Here is an 18,299-nt window from a genome sequence, read left to right as displayed (position 1 = left end):
GGGGAGGCGGCGGCGGCCATGGATGACCAGGGCTGCCCGCGGTGCAAGACCACCAAGTACCGCAATCCCTCCTTGAAGCTGATGGTCAACGTCTGCGGGCACACGCTGTGAGTGGGGCCGCCGCCCCGCCCTGAGGGGGGCCGGACGCGATGAGGGGAGAGGCGCCCCGGCCCGGGGCTGCTCCTCTGCGGGGGGACCGGGCGGCGGGGCCTGAGGTGAACGGTCGCTCCCCCGGCCGGTCCGGGGGCGGGGACGGCCCCGGCCGCTCAGCCTGGCCCGGCGGGGCTCCGCCAGACCCGTGCGGGCGTTTGCGCGGCGGCACCGGGCCCCCCCGGTCCCCCGTTTGCCTCTCCCGGCGGCAGCGCTGCAGCCAGAGGTTCCGTTTCAGGCCGGGGGCTGGATCGCGGTGTGGGTCCGCAGCGCTGCTTTCGGCTGCTTCCCTGTAGTGAAGTGCTCGGGGGAGAAACACACGGGGCTGGGCGTGTTCGGTGTGGTAGTCGGTACCGGCTCCTGTCCCGAAGGGGTGTGAGGCTTCGGGGTGTGAAACGGGGAACGTAGAGGAAAAGACATTTCTCATCAGCTTAAACACTTCTCACTTGTATATAGTGATGTGCTTGGATAATTAAGGAAAAAAAAAGAAGTCATTTGTTTTATTGTTTTGGCCTGTTAAGTCTCCTGAATGGGGAGTGCTTTATCTGAAGGTTTGATGCTGTTTTAAATGTTGGAAAATCCTCTTGTGAACCTGTGCTGATGGTGGTGTTTACTCGTTCGGTATTTTTTTGTAACAAGAGTCATGAGTTTTTTTCTTTTTCCCCAAAGATGAACACTTAGATAATTCCCACAGCTGGCTCTAGCTGATTTAAGTCATACATAGTCTGAACTCATTTGCTTTCAGATCTGGAGATCTTCCTTAGTGTGGAAGTTTTAAAGGCTCTACTGTAAATTTTTTCTAGGTACACACGATAGAATCCTCATACTGCAGTAGCAGCCCTTTCTGGGTTGTTTGTTTGTTTGTTTTTTATGTCTTTTCATCTTTCTTGTGATGTGTATATTGAGCTGTTTATATTTTTAAACTACACGTGAATTACATTCAAAAGACGCAGCCAGAAAGCTTTACTTAACTTGATATAGTGTTGTAAGTGAACAGGATGAAGGAACTGGATTGCAACAAAGGATTTATGTTTTTTTGTTTTAGAAAAAAGTGTTAGCTTTCATCTGGTTCCATGATCCTGTTCTCTACGGCCACGCAAGCACTTCTGTTGCCACGCGGGAAGGCGTGTGGGAGAGCAGCAGATGATCTCCTGGTAGTGGTGGTGTAGGAGAGACAGGCAGCAGGAGTGCCCCTTTGGTGACAGTGATGCTGGCTATGTAAAAGTGCAGTGTTAGCTGGAGTTCAAAAGGTAACAGCCACATTTAGGCAAGGCTGTGCAGCTTTAAAATGACGTTTCTATCTTCTGTTCCAGTGAAGATCAAAGGACTAGTGGTCTTGATCATCTTCTGCTTTCAAGCTCCTCCAGAGCCACTTCCAGCAGAGGACAGCATGTTTCAGTTTGTTCTCCTGCTTTGGTTCTCGATATTTTTTTTGTAGCTGAGCTTTGCTTGAGAAAATTAGTCATGTTTTGTGCTTTACTGGGTCTAGCTGCTGACAACTTATTTGGGGTTGATGTCCCTGTCTTGCTTTCCTTGTTTCTTCCCAGCTGCACAAGGACTGCCTCTGCTTCCCCCAGCTCTTGTTGTTAGCACTTCTGCATTTGGCAAGTGTTTTATCCGAGACCAGATCGGTAGTCTGAATCTGTGTGGCCCTGGGTTGAGCCAGCCGGGTATCTCTGCAGGGTGCTTGCCAGGAGAGGGCTATGCAGAGCCACCCAGACTGACCTTACTTGGACCCAGCAAGGTCTGTTAGTTCATCTTTTACCTTCCCAACAAAGGGTGTTTCTGCAGCTGGGCACCACTGCTTTAAAGCATATGTGTATGAGGGTAAAGTTGAAGCCACTGTGTACGTAGGATCTCTGGATTTCTTTGTTTTTGTTGTAATTAAGGACTCTCCATCTTGATGTGGTTCAAGTGGGTCGCTCTTCCTCTGTAATATCCTTCCAATAATCCCTTTAAGGTTGTGTTTTTATTATTATTTCCATATGATGTTACAAAGCTTTCATGCTGGAAGTAATTTCTTAGTAATGGTTAATAAATTCTCGTAATAACTGATGTAGAAGCTGGAAGCTCAGATGAGGCACCTGTGAATGAAGTGTGAGGGGAAAAAGGGGAGGTAATAGACATTTGTTCTTTCATAAATTCACCATGTTTCAGGCACAAGGAAGGAATGTCGAACTAGTTCTCAAAGCAAATGAGCTAACATAAGTTTCTGATGGAGATTTACCCTTCTTAGGCAATCTTTTCCGATAGTTTGCTCTTCTTACCATTAAAAATACTTCTCCTAATTTCTAATCTAAATTTATTTGCTATAATTTAAGCATTTAAGAATTCTAACATGCATTTTATACACCTTGTGAACTCTTTATTACACCTCTTCTGCAGGAACATGTCACATGTTTTGGGGGCTTTCTTTTCAGTGTTTTCCACACTTAAGAAATCCCATTCCTTCAGTCTCCTCTCTTCAGTGGTTTTTTTAATTTTTTTTTTTTTATATATATATCTGTGGGCTATTCTCACTGCTTTTCTTGAGGCTTTTTCCACGTGGTTTGCATTTTTCTGGAACACTGGAACTGGACACGGTGCTCCATCTGAGTCCTTAGTGCAATAGGCAGTGTCAAAATTCTTTCATGTGCTTTTCATATGATACCTCCATTTCATACATCTCAGTAGAATGATGAGTCTTTACATATTTTTTATTTTTTGCGGTGATATGTGTGATTTATGTTCAGCATAAACCCCAGATTCTTTAGCACCTTACCACTCAACATATCTCTGGGCAGAACAGTATTTAACCTTGCCTTCCATGTTGTGTTATGCTGCTGATTATTCTTACCTATTTGCTCTGTCAAACTGTATTATTTCGGATGACTTTCGCACTTGCTTCAAGTGACTTTGGATTCTGCGTCTCTCCGTCAAAGTGCTTGTAACTGTCCCAGATTATCCTCTGTTAACTGAAGAAAATGACCTTTCTGTCCTGATGTTTTCCAATGTGTAATTTGTGGACAAGATGTTGTCTGGAAGATCTTCATAGAATCATAGAATAGTTTTGGTTGGAAGGGACCTCTAAAGGTCATCTAGTCCAACCCCTCTGCCGTGGGCAGGGACATCTTCAACTAGATCAGGTTGCTCAGAGCCCTGGCCAACCTGACCTGGAATGTTTCCAGGGATGGGGCATCCACCACCTCTCTGGGCAACCTGGGCCAGTGTTTCACCACCCTCAGCGTAAAAAATTGCTTCCTTATATCTAGTCTAAATCTACCCCCCTTTAGTTTAAAGCCATTCCCCCTTGTCCTGTCGCAACAGGCCCTGCTAAAAAGTCTGTCCCCATCTTTCTTATAAGCCCCCTTTAAGTACTGATAGGCTGCAATAAGGTCTCCCCGAAGCCTTCTCTTCTCCAGGCTGAACAACCCCAACTCTCTCAGCCTTTCTTCAGAGGAGAGGTGTTCCATCCCCCTGATCATTTTTGTGGCCCTCTTCTGGACCCGCTCCAACAGGTCCGTGTCTTTCTTATGCTGAGGGCTCCAGAGCTGGACGCAGTACTGCAGGTGGGGTCTCACCAGAGCAGAGTAGAGGGGCAGAATCACCTCCCTCGACCTGCTGGCCACGCTTCTGTTGATGCAGCCCAGGATACGATTGGCCTTCTGGGCTGCGAGCGCACATTGTCAGCTCATGTCCAGCTCTTCATCCACCAGTACTCCCAAGTCCTTCTCAGCAGGGCTGCTCTCAATCCCTTCATCCCCCAGCCTGTATTGATACTGGGGGTTGCCCTGACCCAGGTGCAGGACCTTGTGCTTGGCCTTGTTGAACCTCATGAGGTTCACACGGGCCCACTTCTCGAGCTTGTCCAGGTCCCTCTGGATGGCATCCCGTCCCTCTGGCGTGTCGACCGCACCACTCAGCTTGGTGTCATCTGCAAACTTGCTGAGGGTGCACTCGGTCCCACTGTCTGTGTCATTGATGAAGATATTAAACAGTACCGGTCCCAATGTGGACCCCTGCGGGACGCCACTCGTCACTGATCTCCATCTGGACATTGAGCTGTTGACCACTACCCTCTGGATGCGATCGTCTAACCAATTGCTCACCCACCGGACAGTCCACCCATCAAATCCATACCTCTCCAATTTAGAGAGAAGGATGTTGTGGGAGACTGTGTCAAAGGCCTTACAGAGGTCCAGACAGACGGCATCTGTAGCCCTTCCCGTGTCCACTGATGTAGTCGCTCCATCACAGAAGGCCACTAGGTTGGTCAGGCAGGACTTGCCCTTGGTGAAGCTGTGCTGGCTGTCTTGAATCACCTCCCTGTCCTCCATGTGCCTTGGCATAGCTTCCAGGAGGATCTGTTCCATGATCTTGCCAGGCACAGAGCTGAGACTGACTGGCCTGTAGTTCCCCGGGTCTTCCTTTTTTCCCTTTTTAAAAACGGGGGTTATGTTTCCCCTTTTCCAGCCAGTGGGAACTTCCCCGGACTGCCACGACTTCTCAAATATGATGGATAGTGGCTTAGCAACTTCATCCGCCAGTTCCTTCAGGACCTGTGGATGGATCTCATTGGGTCGCATGGACTTGTGCACCTTCAGGTGCCTTAGATGGTCTCGAAGGCCACCTTCGAAGTTGTTGCTTGTGAGCATAAGAAATCAAAGTGAGGCAGAGCAAAATATGGAGTTGCCTGCAGTAAGTTCCTTGCTAAATAGCCTTTCCTACACTTCCAAGTTACCTTTTGTATCAGTGGAGAATGCTAAAAGATTACAGCCATGTGAATGGGCTTGCTACCTGTTTTCTCTCTGACTGAACTAATGATAACTTATCTCTGGGTATGGGTTTCTAATCTCTTCTCAGTACTTCAGTATGTACCCTATTTGCCTAGATTATATGACTGTCAATTTAAGAGTGTCAAAAGTCCAGTTAAACCAAAACTGTATTGCTTCTAGTTGCTGTTTTGCTACCTATGTTGTTATGTGTCACTGGAGGAAATTATATTCGTTTGGTGTGATTTGTTCTTAACAAATTGTGTGTTGGATCTTATCTGCTTCGTTAAATGAAATATGCAGGTGATAGGTCGTTTGTCTGATTATTTATTTCAGCATCTTCTCAGGGACTGATGGTGACCCTGACTGGTCCGTGTTTCCCTGTGTATTTGATTTCCTGCTCTTTTAGAGGCAGGTGCTTTTGCCCTTCTTCAGGCTGCTGGAACTCAGCAGAGACCAGAGTTGATCCTTGATAACTGCCTTTGTCAGTTTTCAAAGGGTAAATATTATGTCTACCAGATTTGAAAACCTTGAAGTTCTCTTTTAATGCCGTAACCCCTGAATATAGTCCATAGGTTTATGGACTACAAGCCCATAGGTTTATGGAAGCTTATTAAGTTGTCTGCAGAAGCGTATTGCCTTTATCATGCTTTCTGTTTGAAGTTTGCCGATAAATATGCATGGGAAGTTCGGAGTCTTGACTTTGTTGGCTTGGGAAGTTAGGAGCAATTGCTCTGACGTGTTTCCTGGTTCTAGCTTGTGTTCTTGCTCCTTTTGCTGCGATATGAGTTACATTAGCCGGTTAATCCGTCTTAGTGAATGAAGATTGATGCAGAAAATGCCCCAAGTGCTTTGGCATCATCTGTTAGATATTTTCCTTCCCATTGAATAGCGGGTTAACGCACTCCCACTTTAACTGCTCTTTCTTTCACTGCAGGTGTTCTGAAGGAATATTTTCATGTTACCTTCAGCGTTGCCTCCCAGTCGTTTCTTTCCTAATGCTTTGACCTTTCCTATTTTGTAACTGTTGGTGCTGTTCACTTTAAGTGACCTTCAGTGATTTGGTTTGCACTTGTGCAAAATCTCTTGAATTTCAAATCATTAAAGAGCCTATACTTATCTGAGATGATTTCTCAGTAAGCTTCAGATCTTTCTTCTCAGTTTCAGATAGCTTGTGGTTTTACCATTAATTCATTTTCTTTATTTTGTGGCTCTCTCTTTTGCCCTTCTGAAGAATTGCGAGAGTTGCCTTCTTGTGCCTTCTGTCAGCCGAGTTGTTTTCACTTTCACGTTCTTAGCCAGTTCCTGCCCTTTGGTTAGACTGAAACTAGAAAAGTGTTCCTTTTATCGGGTGCGTGGTTCCCCCCCCCCCTTCTTTTCACCTCTTATATAAACAAAGTTAATCTCAAAGCATTTGAGAACTTGTTGGGCAATGTGTGTCCTGTTTGTTCTTTCTTTTTTGACAGATGCCTGCAGTGAAGGTTCCTCTTGGTATGAAATCCTGTGCTTTGGAGGTTTGGCCGTTCATTCTTCTCCTCTTCCTCACTTCATTAATTTAAATCTCTCTCATCTGGGGTAGATATTATGTGTTAGGGTACCTGTGTTGGTCTCCCATCTCTCTTTTACTGTGACCTATTTACAAATACCTTCTGGGTCTTAGCACCAGCATATGCAGATAGCATTTCTCCTCCCTTGTCCTTTGTGGTATCATCCTGTGTCAGTGTGCTTGACGCTGCGTTAGAACAACTGAGAGTGGCTTTCTCCGAACACTGCATGTTTGCCGTGTTCAGTTCCCCTGTGGTCAGTGGGGCTCTGGAATGTGTTCATGTCCGCTTGTGGCAGAGCAGGGGTCAGCGTGCTGATAAGCACAGCAGTGCTGCGGTGGAGATAAGGGATAGGCAGATGAGTGCGAGAGGATGAAATTGGACATTGAGTCTTGGCTGTAAACATCCTTCAAGTTGGGCTTCCATTGCAGTTTATTCCAAGGGAACCATGCCAAGCCTTGCAATTATGGGAATGGGTTTTTTTGGGAGTTATTTCTTAGTATTTTGTTTTCCTTGGTTATTCCTTCTTGACCAATATCGCCAAAAGTGTAATACCATGTGGTTTTGGCATTAGAGTAATGTTAAATAAGCCTTTTCCACTATAAATCTTCCCTGTCACCAGGAGGGAGGATGATAAATTAGCAGTTAAAAGTTATTCTAGGATGGGACTTAGTATGGAAATGCTTGGTTCAAGAATAATGAATGTCTTTTAAAGTTTATTTTCTTAAGTATAACAGAGGTTCAAGGCATCATATACTTGGCTTTAAAGATGCTTTTGTGCAGGGGAAAGTGTGTCTAATTATGGAGCAGTGCTTGATTAAAGTTCTGCAATGCATTAGTTTCTAAGGTGCGCTGATGGCTTTGCCTTCTTTTAAAAGTTCACTCTCAAGAAAGAATTCTATTCAAAAGCCTTTGTGCATGCATGACAATTTTTGATTATTCAGACGATTCCTAATGTCTTTTCTGAGTGTACAGATGCTGGGTGCGTGCTTGCCAATGGAGTTGTAATCCACCTGGCTCCATTTGAGACCATGAATTATCTTTTACTCTGCCTGCTTGGATTTCATTGCCTGTGTTGAGTTTTAGGAGGCAGGTTAAGCGTATCCCACTGATTTACTTACATAAAGAGAAAGGGAAACACATCCACTGAAAACTGCATTAAAAGAATGTTAAGGTTGTTACTGCAAACAGGACTAGGTAAAGAAATTTACTGTTGGCTGTAAACTTGGACCATATGGTCTCCAACAATCACATGCAAAAGTCTTAGGTGAAAAAGGTAGTTAATTGGGGCTGCTGCTTCAGCTGTGTTGTCCCACTGCCTGCTATAGGGAGGAGAAGGGAAACTGGTATGTAAAGCCCTTTCTTAGGAGTCAATCCTACTGCTCCAGCTACCTGTGACCCATCTTGAGTTGTACAGAGAGGATGTCTGCAGACAAACAAAAGCAAAGAAACTCCCTTTCCTCCCCAGTGTCATGCCAGCTGTTGTGCTGTTTCTGCAAAGTGTCTTTCCCATGCTTGACATCTCTGGGAGACAGGGGCACGAGTACCAGAGCAGCCTCCACAGAAAACTGATAGGCTTGATTTCAGATGCTGCCAGTGTAGTGTTTTTGGGTTTGTTCATGTACTACTGCAATTTTAGATGGTAGTTAATGGACCTGCTCTTTTCTGGTGTCTTTTTCCTGTCCACAGGAGATTTACGGAAAGGTGTCTAGGCTCCTTATTAAAACTTAATTTTTTTTCTCCTCCTTTTCCCAGAGGGAGATGTGTTTATTTCTCATTTTAATTTGTTAATAAGGCTTCAAAATGAAGATAGCATAACAACGCTTACTATTTCTAGGCCCAGCTTTGTGTTGCTCAGGGGAGACATCAATTCACCGAGCTGTGTTGCGGGGATTCTGTAATCTGTCCTGCACCCTGTTATGGCTGTTCCAGGGATTCATTAGGGGGTAAGTGCATCCTCTGAGAACTCTAATTGCAATGCTAACGGCTGCTAAAATGAAGAAACAGAGGTTTCATTATTTGCATATTTATTTTAATGTTAGAAGCATTTGGAGTTTTGCGGCTGTCAAATTCCCTAGGAGTTGGAAGTAGGAACATCCCTGGTGAATTTGGGGGAGTGGGGTCTCATGCCAGCGCGTGGGGCTGGAGTCGTTGGAAAAAAGTTTGGAATCTTCTTGTTTAAACTCCTTCCAAGTGAAAGGATCGCTTGGCTTCCTGCTGCATTCTTCTCTGCAGTGTGGTTCAAGAAAATGCCTTTCTTCTAAGATGGGGGGAAGCCCTGGAGATTATGGAAAATAACACAAAACTGTATTTCAGCCAAGTGAGTTTGAGTGAAGAAGTCTAACTAGAGGTAGGCAGTGAGGATCTGTCAGACTTGTAACTTCTAACTTGAGCATGTGGGAATTGGGTGCTTAAATTCATATTTGAATTTTATTCAGCAAGCTTTTTTCCTAAAGAAAGCATCTTAAATGCAAGATATAAAAGGACAGTGATACTGTGTTGAGGGCTGTCATTTGTAACATAAAGGTTGGCTGTGATGTATGTGACTTTCAGTCCACCAGATTTCTATTAGTACAGAAGCTGAGGTGCAGGCTCATGAGTGCAAACGATATGAGTAGTGCAACCGTCGCAATCTGCCCATGGATGCAGGACTCGTGAATAGGCAGCAGGCACAAGGAAAAGAGCCACCAGACTCTTTTGTGTACCAGGTCCGGTACTTCCTGGACCCTTGTCAGAGTTGATCCAGTTTGCTAACCTGGCAGAAAATGAGAAGCTTTTTTGATAGGTTAATGCAGTGGTATTTGTACCGGATTAGTGAGTTGATGTGGCATGTGAACGGTTAGACAGGCGTCAAAGGCGGTGCAAGGCAATTTGTAGGAATGTGTGTCCACAAGTAAGGTAGGAATATGGATGAAGGAATTTCTGTGGCACATTAATTCACGTTGTGCCATTTTGTGAAGCTGCATGCTTAAAAAGCTGGCTTATCTGGGAGAGCAAGTGCTCTATTTTGTCTCTTAGGCTTGTTTTCTTGCTACTCTTGCCGTATCACATCTCAAATTAGGTTCCTGAGTGGTAGATCCTTACTTGCATGAAAAGCATACGTAGTCTTGGTGGACTAAAGCAGATTAAGACTACATATAGCTAAAAATCTCAACCAGAACAGGAACTCTTGTGTGGTCCTAAAAATGCCTGCTTTGCTTTGGGGAGATAAGTAATGAAAACTACCTAGTTTTCATTACCTAGTTTTCATTACCTAATGTATTTCATTCCCAACAATTTGGGAATTTCTGAGAGAGTTTTCTTAGTTTTTACTGGGTGAGTTGGGAGACACATCAGGGGGGTTTTTACTCAGGTTTGTCAGATGTACCATGGGAAGTTAGGTTAACTGGTGCTTGTTTGAAACAGTTGCACGATCATAGCCTGTCTGCATCCTCAAAGGAAGAAGCAAAATTACTTCTTTTTTTTTTTTTAAGTGGAATGTATTCCCTCAGAAAGCAAGCTTTTTCCTGACTTCTTACGGAATAAAAATCTAGGTCATCTTTCTTCTTTGTCTTTCTGGTCAAAGAAAATTTCTTCTATTCCTGGTTTTATTAATTGTGATTAGATGCTCTCTGGACTCTGTTCCATCCCATTACTCTTCCAAAGTCTCTCTGAGTTAGTCATGGGAGGTGATTAAATCATTGTTGAAATACCCAAGAGGTTATTTCCTTCTGTCATTCAGTTTTGGCAATGTATATTTCCTTTTAAATTTGGCTCTGAATCATGGTCTTAATACTTCTGATACAGTGGTGTTAATGCTTCAGTTATATTATTCTTCTGTTTTAAAACTGACATATTTAGAAAATCTTCTCTTTTCTCTGTTGAGAAAATACTTCTTGTCTGCTTAGCAAAGCTTGCAGAGCTCTACTCTTCGTTCCTTGTAAGTACTTTTTGGAAATTTAAGTTGTGGTTCTGCTCTGAGATGTAACCTTGGCAAAAGGAAAGCTGTTGTTTATATCCTGGATCTCCAATCAATTGAAAAGTAAATTCTTTTTCCTTGGTTCTGAAAATTATCTGGCTGAATCTGCAGCCTGGGATCCTGAAAATGGCTAATGGGTTTGGGTGTCCAGCTTGAGGAGTCTTCAAACAGGCTTGACCCTTTTTGTTGGGTAAACACTTACCATGGTAGGGTTGAACATGGTAAATGTTCAGTATGGTAATGGTCCAGCACAGGTGTAGTAAATCTATATGGTTAAAATAAGTGCTTCTCAAAAAGAAGGCAAACACAATAACCTTTCAAACAACTTGATAGTAGGCGTGGGGTTTTTTTAATTGCATCTACTGCATTATAATTCAAGCTAATAATTCTGCGGGTTTGTGAGGAAGAAGGACATTTGACTTGCTTCTATGTGGTTGCATTAGCTCCCAAATGCTAATAAGTGATATGCATAGGTTTAATATTTCTGAAATTAAGCAAATATATTCCTGAGTAATTTTAAAAAGCATATCTCGGTAATTGTAAATTCTCTGTGGAGCAGATCTGAAAGTGCCGTCTTGGAGTACTCAGAAGTTGCATTCGTGTGTGTGCTCTTTGTTTGGGGCTTTGGTTGTTGTCGCCCCCCCCCCCGTTCCCCCCCGTCCCCCCCCGGACAACTGAAGGTGAAAATTGAAGAAAAGCTAGGTCAGCATTTTGGAAATTGAATTGAGTACTCCGGTGTTCAGATCTGGTTAGGAAATTGAGAAATAAAAAAATCTTCCTTGATAGTAACAGGATATGGGACAGGCAGGGTGCTGAGCTTGTGTTGTGGACACTTAAGTTTCATGTTGCTGGTTCCCTCTTTGGTTTAATGATATGCAGGAAACAGTGGATGTTTCTTCACAGAAAGGCCACTCTGGCTGTAATAGAAGTCGTAAGTATTAGTTCCAAGAGTGAACTGAATTTTGTAATGACATCTACTTGTTTTTTCTTTTTTAAAAAATGTTTTGCGAGAATTATATTTGACAAGACCAGATCTGAGAAAAGAACGTAGCAGGAACCGCTGCTATATATGACAAAATTAGACCTTAATTGTTGTAGCTAAGAACATTTTTGATGCTCTGAAAATGATATTCTAAGTTGTTCTTCCTTTGAGTATAACACATATGGGGGGAGAGAATGTATTAGGAAATTCTTGAAGGTTTTTTCGTGTGGAATACAGGTAAGTTCAGAGACATGAGAACAGGATGCCTTTGCCACAAATGAAGGATGAGCAAGTCATCTGGTCTGATAAATATTTTGGCTCCGAATTGGGAAACATGTAGATAATGATTTTTGCTGTTCCCACAGTACTGCCTCAGTGATTGGCACTAAAGTTAAATATATGTCTAAGCATTTGCAAAATCCTCATGTAAGCATGACAACTTCTTTAACATTATAGAGGAAGATAAGTGGTTCTGCTGAGAGTTAGGAAACAGTGGGATGGGGCAGTGTGAGGAACAGATTTTTATTTTAAGAAGAAATGTTGAGGTAAAAGTTCTCAGCCCTAAGAATGTTCTGCTCCCCAGTTTTTATTAATGCCAAGCAATGCAGCCAGGCTGTCAGTCTCTCTGCCAGCGTGGCAAAGAAGGACTGATGTTCCTAGACAGCAAAAGCCAAGGGAGTGGTTTGGCTAATGTTGACACCTTCAGACTGCTGAGCCAGAATGGGAAGTGTTAGGTCTAATTGGGCAGGAAAGTTTGACACTGGGGTTAGATGTATCGCAAGAGCTGCTGGCAGAGCCGGGGTGAAGAAGGAAGACCTCTGGTCCCAGACAAGTACAGGCAGACAAATGTTTAACGTCTTTGTCATCCTTACTTGCAACGTGTCTTGTGTTTTCTGTTAAAAAAAAAAAAAAAAAAAAAAAAAATTGATATCTGTGTGGGGATTAGGAGCTGAACAATCTGTAGGTGTAACTAATGACTAGATAATCTTTAGTGTGAGTATACGAATAGCCTTGTGTAAATAGAAAAGTTCAGGTTCTTCTGAGAGTAGCTGTCTGCAGGCTTAAAAAGACCAAAAAAAAGTCCTTCCACACCCAGGATGGCGTCAGGAAGGAGTGTTGGTGGCAGTTGTGTAGTCTGATAAGCCTGTGACTGATGTGCTGTGAACTGGAGATGGGAGGCTGCCTTTAAATCCCCAAGATCGCCTTGTTCCAGGAAAAAAATGAAAAGTTACCTTTAGTTTTGGGATATGATTGTATTCCGTAAAGGGAGAGAGGGAGGTTAACAGGACTGAGGGCAATGCCAGGATGATGTGATGTTGCTGTGAATGTTGTCAGCTGGGCAGGGTTGGAGGAATTCAGGAGCCGGAGAAATACTTGTCTGTTGAGCTTAGCGTAGAATTACTGTATTTGTTTGAACCTTTTTGTTTCCAGTCTTGCAGCAAAACCTGGCCTAAAATCTTGCTAAACAAATCCTTGATTTCTATCCAGTCTGCTTGGTTTTGGGGAAAGGTAATACAGGATGGAGCAGTGGTTGTGGCCAGAGCTAGCTGTCTCCACGTGGGCAGCATCTCAGCGTTGTATGAGCAGAACAGCCCCCCCCTTGGAGATTTGTTCCTTGCGATGAGGTTAGGGAACTCAGATTGCATGGGGTTCATGTGGGAACCTTTGCTGCCAACTGACATTTTGGAAAGGAGCCTTCTGTTTTGCAAGGAGCGTGTGACTGGGAAACATCTCGTGGCTCTGGGGAAACTCTGAAATGCTGTCGTGGAGTCAAAAGGGGAGGTGGACTCCCAGTCTTACTGTGTGGCAGTAAATGAAACAGCAAAGGTCATGAAGGGGACTTGCTTGGGGAGAGTGGTATGACTACATGAGGACTTGAGAGAAAGAGTGGTGACTGGGCTAGAGGAGCACTTAGGACTGTCTGGGAAGACTGAGGAAAAACTGGAGCTAAAGAGACATAGAGAAAGATGTGAGGTTCTGGGGGGATGAATGCATGCGGAGCCGGTGGCTATGGGAAGATCAGAGGTGAGGATAGTGAGCACCTGTGTTTGTGTATGTGCACGCATGTGTGGTGAAGGGGTATAGATGTCTGAATGGAAATTAGCTGAGCAAGGAGTCTGTGCCTGGATCAAAAGGTCTTGGTTGGGAGAAAAAGGAAGGACGCAGAAGGGGTTGGCATTCTCATATCTTGCCTTCCCTCATTGGGCTGGAGCAGCACCTGGGGTGTTTGAGTTACTTTACAGAGCCCTGGGGTGGAGTTGGCCAAGTTCCTGGAGCCCAGCGTTTCACAGGGGCTCCTGGCTGTGCCCATCAGACTTCCCTGCAGGAGTGCAGGCTGTGTGCAACTGCTCCCATGCTCCCCAGGAGCTGTGTTTTGAGCAGAGGAAATCCTATATAGCGCTAATGCTAATCACTCTCAAATCAGGAATGTGAAATTTGGGCATGCTTCAGGCATTAATTATAGTGGCTTAATTTCCTTATCTGGTAATGTGGGGATAATACTACCTCATGGTGGTTTTGAGAAGGTCAGTTATTTAATGCTGACTATGCATGCCAAAGAAAACTGGAAGGGGGGGGGGGGGGGAAGGAAACTTGTCAAAGCAGGATTTGAACAAGGCAGAATAAACAAGGTCTGAGGATAAACCGGCATTGTCTGCATGCATGTTAGTTGGGCATTGCCTATCCAGAGGGTTGAAAGAGGTGGCAGTCCTAACAAGTTGGAAAGAGCAACCCTACATCTCAGTTCCTGGCAGGCCACGCGCATTAACTGTAAGGAAAACATGTAAAGCCCGGGTCATATATTGTGCAGGCTTGTTAGAGGCATAGCATGACATTGAGACCTCTACCCTGCTGCCTGACTTGGTTGACATAAGGTAGTGGATATCGAGGGGAGTGGATGGGGAGGAGCTGAGTAAGAGCCTGACTGCGTAAGCCTTTTTTCCAAATGAAACCGGGCTAAGGTAATGTGATGATACAGTAAATTTATACTGTAGTGCATGACCACAAGAGGGATCAGACCGCTTGAATTTTCACTTTTGCATTTTTGATTCTGCGTTCTTTCATGTAGCTTGGTTATGGGTGTTTTACATATGGAGGTTTTAATTGTCTGACTTGCCAATAACAATAGTAAAAATCTAGTTGAATAGTGGGCTTGTATCTAGTTTTTCTGTCCCAGGTCTTTTTCTTGGTTTCAGCCTCTGCAGTAAAAATAAGGCTGTATTACTTAATTACTTAATTGCCTCAACTTATTTCTACCTTGCGTCTTTCCTTCACAAATATAGAAGCAGCTATATCATTGAAAATTTAATGAAGCTTTCATCAATATAATGTAGTGCCTCTACATTCTCTGAAACGTATTCATATTTAATGAGCTTCTAATTCTAATTTCAGGTAACAGGAACAACTGAATATAACCATAAATCTGATTTGTTTGTGAACAGTGTGTCCCATGTCATTTACAATTTGTAAAGTAGTCGTTGATGAGCAGGGTGGTAAAGCATGGGAGGAGTTGCACGTCTGAACATCAAGCAGCTGCTATTGAAATTGGCTTTGGACTGCATTTGGTAGTTTGTTAAAAATGTTTTGTCTCAGACCTTTATTTTTTTCATAAAAATCAGCCTCAGGAAACAGAAGCAATGACCTTACAGCAACGAGGTTGTTGTCCAAGTGTCGTATTTGAGTATTTCTGTTTCGTGGTTTGTGTTTTTTTGGGTTTTTTTTGGGTTTTTTTTGTTTTTTTTTTTTTTTAATTCTTAGCAAGCCTAAGGTTAGTTCCTTACTTAAAAAGTACAATAGTGGGAAAATATTTTGGGTGTGTGGAAGAGCTGGTAATACTGAACAAAATATAGAATTGTGTACAATTAATTACAGAAGATGGAAATAGTCTAGGAATAACTGTGAAAATACCCTACTGCACTCTGGACAGCCTCAAACTCAAGATTTCTGTGAAGCATCAAATAATGTTGCATTGCTAGGCTTGGCTGGAAGAAGCAGCAAGGCTTGTTTTGCTCCTTTTTACTGGGAGTGAGTCGTAATGCTTAAAAGATGGTATTGTTTACCAAATTTTATGCAATAACACCACCTATAAGTACATGATTACATTTTCAATTAGAATAAGAAAACATTAATACTAAAACATTTGTTTTGATCATGTGAAAAGACTTTATTGTTATATCTGCATTATTTAATTTATGGTCCTTTTATTGTTTCTCATAATCATAATTGACATTTCTCCATTAATATTTAATTTGTGTTTTGTAGGTTAGTTGCAGAAAAAGGCCATATACAATGTGATGCCACTGAATATAGAAACATAAAATTTAATAACCAGAAACATTCTCTACTACACATAGTATTGCCTTTGTAACAATACAAAAGGCAATATAGAGAATGGTATTCACTCCACCCCCTTTCTTGGCAGTATGCAATTTTCTAGTTAATCTATTAAGAAGTTTTTAAAAAGAAATTTTAATATAGTACCAAGAGAAATCTACACTTGCATGGCACATGTTAGTATCCTGATGGCTTTTGACAGTTCTTATTTTCTTGCATTAATTTACTTGGTGCATTACACTAGCAGGGCTAATCAGGATGTTTTCCCACATATTTTTTTAATCCAACTTTTTATGCACATTTTAGCAGCCTCACAAATGGAACACTATGCTGAGCATACTATAGGGATATTCTTACTGTTTCAGGAATGTGTAGCAGCCGCAGAATTTTATTCAATCTTTAGCAAGACTTAAGACTTGACCTTCATGGTTTCCTCTCAGAGCAGACCAAGAGAAGTTGTCGGACTGGCGTCTCATGGGAGGTGCAGCTCTGGAGCTGGTGTCCTCGGAGCTGCCAGCATGCAGCCTTCCGGGTGCCACCGGCACAGGCTTGCGAGGAGTCTGTGAGAGCGGTCGTACACAGCCAGCTAGGATGGGGCAGGAGTGATCTGCCTTTTGTCTCCTCAGTCAGCTCTGTCCTGCTGTGATTTGAGCCCTTGCCCAGGGGAAGCTGTAGCAAATGCAGTCCTCGCTGCAGACTGGGTTGTAATCCCTGGTCCTGATGGTTCCCCAGTTCCTAGCGCACGTCCCTCCAAGAATACCGCCTTTTTACCTTCCGATTCTTCCCTACCTGATTTTTAAGGCTTTCAGAAACTCTTTCCTTACTAGGAAAGATCTGGTGTGGGCAAGTAAATCTGACATCTCCTGAAATAGGAAAGGAATTCATTTGCTGTACCAGTCTGTTTTAGGCATTTCATGCTGGGCAGTGTCAGATATGTATCAGTGATAAGACACTTCCACTGTGTACTGACTTCTATATTTACTGAATTTATGATGGCTAATTAAAAAATACAAGTTTCTAATTAAAATTCTTGTTTCCTAGCCATTTCGGATGCAGAGCAGTACAACAGCGGAACCGATGAAAGAACTGTGTTAACAAGACTGTTGTTTCAAAAGACTAGCTCAGTTCATCGGGTGCTTGAATGCCAGTGTAGCCTCACTCATGCAAGTAGCCCATAGAAACAGTGAGACTCCTCATATGATGGTTATTTTTAGGATCAAAACCATACTATTTATTTTCACTTCTAAAAAATGTACATCAGTTTTTTTCTGACAGTCGTTTTTCTGTCAAATAGTTTACTTAACACAGACAAACAGTTTATTTAAGATAAGTTGATAGCAGTAGATTTGGAGTTTGTCCTAATGCAGTCACTTTTCATATTTGGCTTGGACTATTTACAGTAGAAGCTGAAGGTGGTTGAGATGAGGGAGAGGTGTGGGTTTTTTTGTTTGGTTTCTTTTTCTTTAAATATTACCAGTTCAAAGGTCTTAAATGGCTGTCCCTCATCTTCTCTGGAGTGACATCAGATATTTTACTTGCCAGTCTTAAGCATTGACGTCTTTTGACTAGGTCAGCTTTCGACTAGGGATTGTAATAAATACACCAGTCCAACTTCATTGCATAATGAGAGGGTGTTTTTTTGAGCAAGTTTGGAGGGACTACTTTAATAAAACTTTATTTTCCTTTCCTAATTTCTGCAGATTCTTTAAAGATAATGTGAGTATTTTTACTTGGAGTCTTTTGAGGTGCATGTAAATTGCATGTAAAAGCTACGTTACAAGCTTTTGGAGTTTAGCACCCAAAAGTTAGAAAATGCCAAAAAAAAGGACTCCTTGTTCAGTCTTAGCTTGGTTCCTCTGTATATATGGTAGTGTACTATTATTGACGTAGAATGCTATTTTTCATCTTGCAGGACCTGTTTTGTACCATATTCGGAGAATAGTTTCATCAGTTTATTTTCTGGACATTATCAAGCGTATGTAATGACTAAGAGGATCATTGATTTCTTCCTTTTCTATAGTGCTCAGTGTCTCTGGATAATAAAACCTTTTATGCCTATGTATTTCTCCTGTGATATAAAAGCATTGCTACCTCTATCTTACTGATGAGAAAAATCATCATGTTTTTACAGGGATCTCTAAATTTTGAAGTGTGCTATAAGAGGAATGTTAGAACTTCTTTCCCATCTACTCTTCATCTTCAAACACACAACCTGCTTCCACAGCAAACAAAAATGGCCTTTTGAGAGCCTCATAATGAAAAGTGTTAAACTTAGACTGTGCCAATCCTATGAATAGCTGTCGGGCATTCCAGAAAAGGGTATTTGCGTTAGTTAAGGTAATTACATTTCAGCTTTGCTCTGCAATATAGTTTTGGAGTTTTTTTAGAGGTTTTATTTTGTGTTACAACATTAAGCACTTAGGATGACTGGTGGTTTGTGCAACCTAGTGTTTTGGGCAGGTGATCCACTGGATCATGTCAGTGCTACCGAGCAAGATTAAAACTGGTTTTGGTCCTGGGGGAAAAGAAACTGGGTATAAAAAGAAACAGTAGAGTTTCAAAAGGAGTGGGGTTATTAGGGG

General features: G+C 42.7%; 1 protein-coding gene across 2 annotated transcripts in view; it reads left to right on the top strand.

The window, feature by feature from the left end:
• MNAT1 (MNAT1 component of CDK activating kinase) overlaps positions 1–18,299 on the top strand; it is a 129,104-nt gene continuing 110,805 nt past the window's right edge. The window contains exon 1 of one of the 2 annotated variants that reach the window (XM_076345646.1): positions 1–107. In XM_076345646.1, coding sequence (XP_076201761.1) covers positions 19–107 — 89 coding nt within the window. In that variant the 5' untranslated portion in view covers positions 1–18. The remainder of the gene's footprint in view (positions 108–18,299) is intronic. The other variant, XM_076345647.1, reaches the window with a different exon arrangement.

Source organism: Aptenodytes patagonicus, chromosome 7, assembly GCF_965638725.1.
Source record: "Aptenodytes patagonicus chromosome 7, bAptPat1.pri.cur, whole genome shotgun sequence".
In the NCBI taxonomy this organism is placed as follows: Eukaryota; Metazoa; Chordata; class Aves; order Sphenisciformes; family Spheniscidae; genus Aptenodytes; species Aptenodytes patagonicus.
Note: the sequence above shows the minus strand (reverse complement) of the source record. Positions and strands in the feature narration are given on the sequence as shown.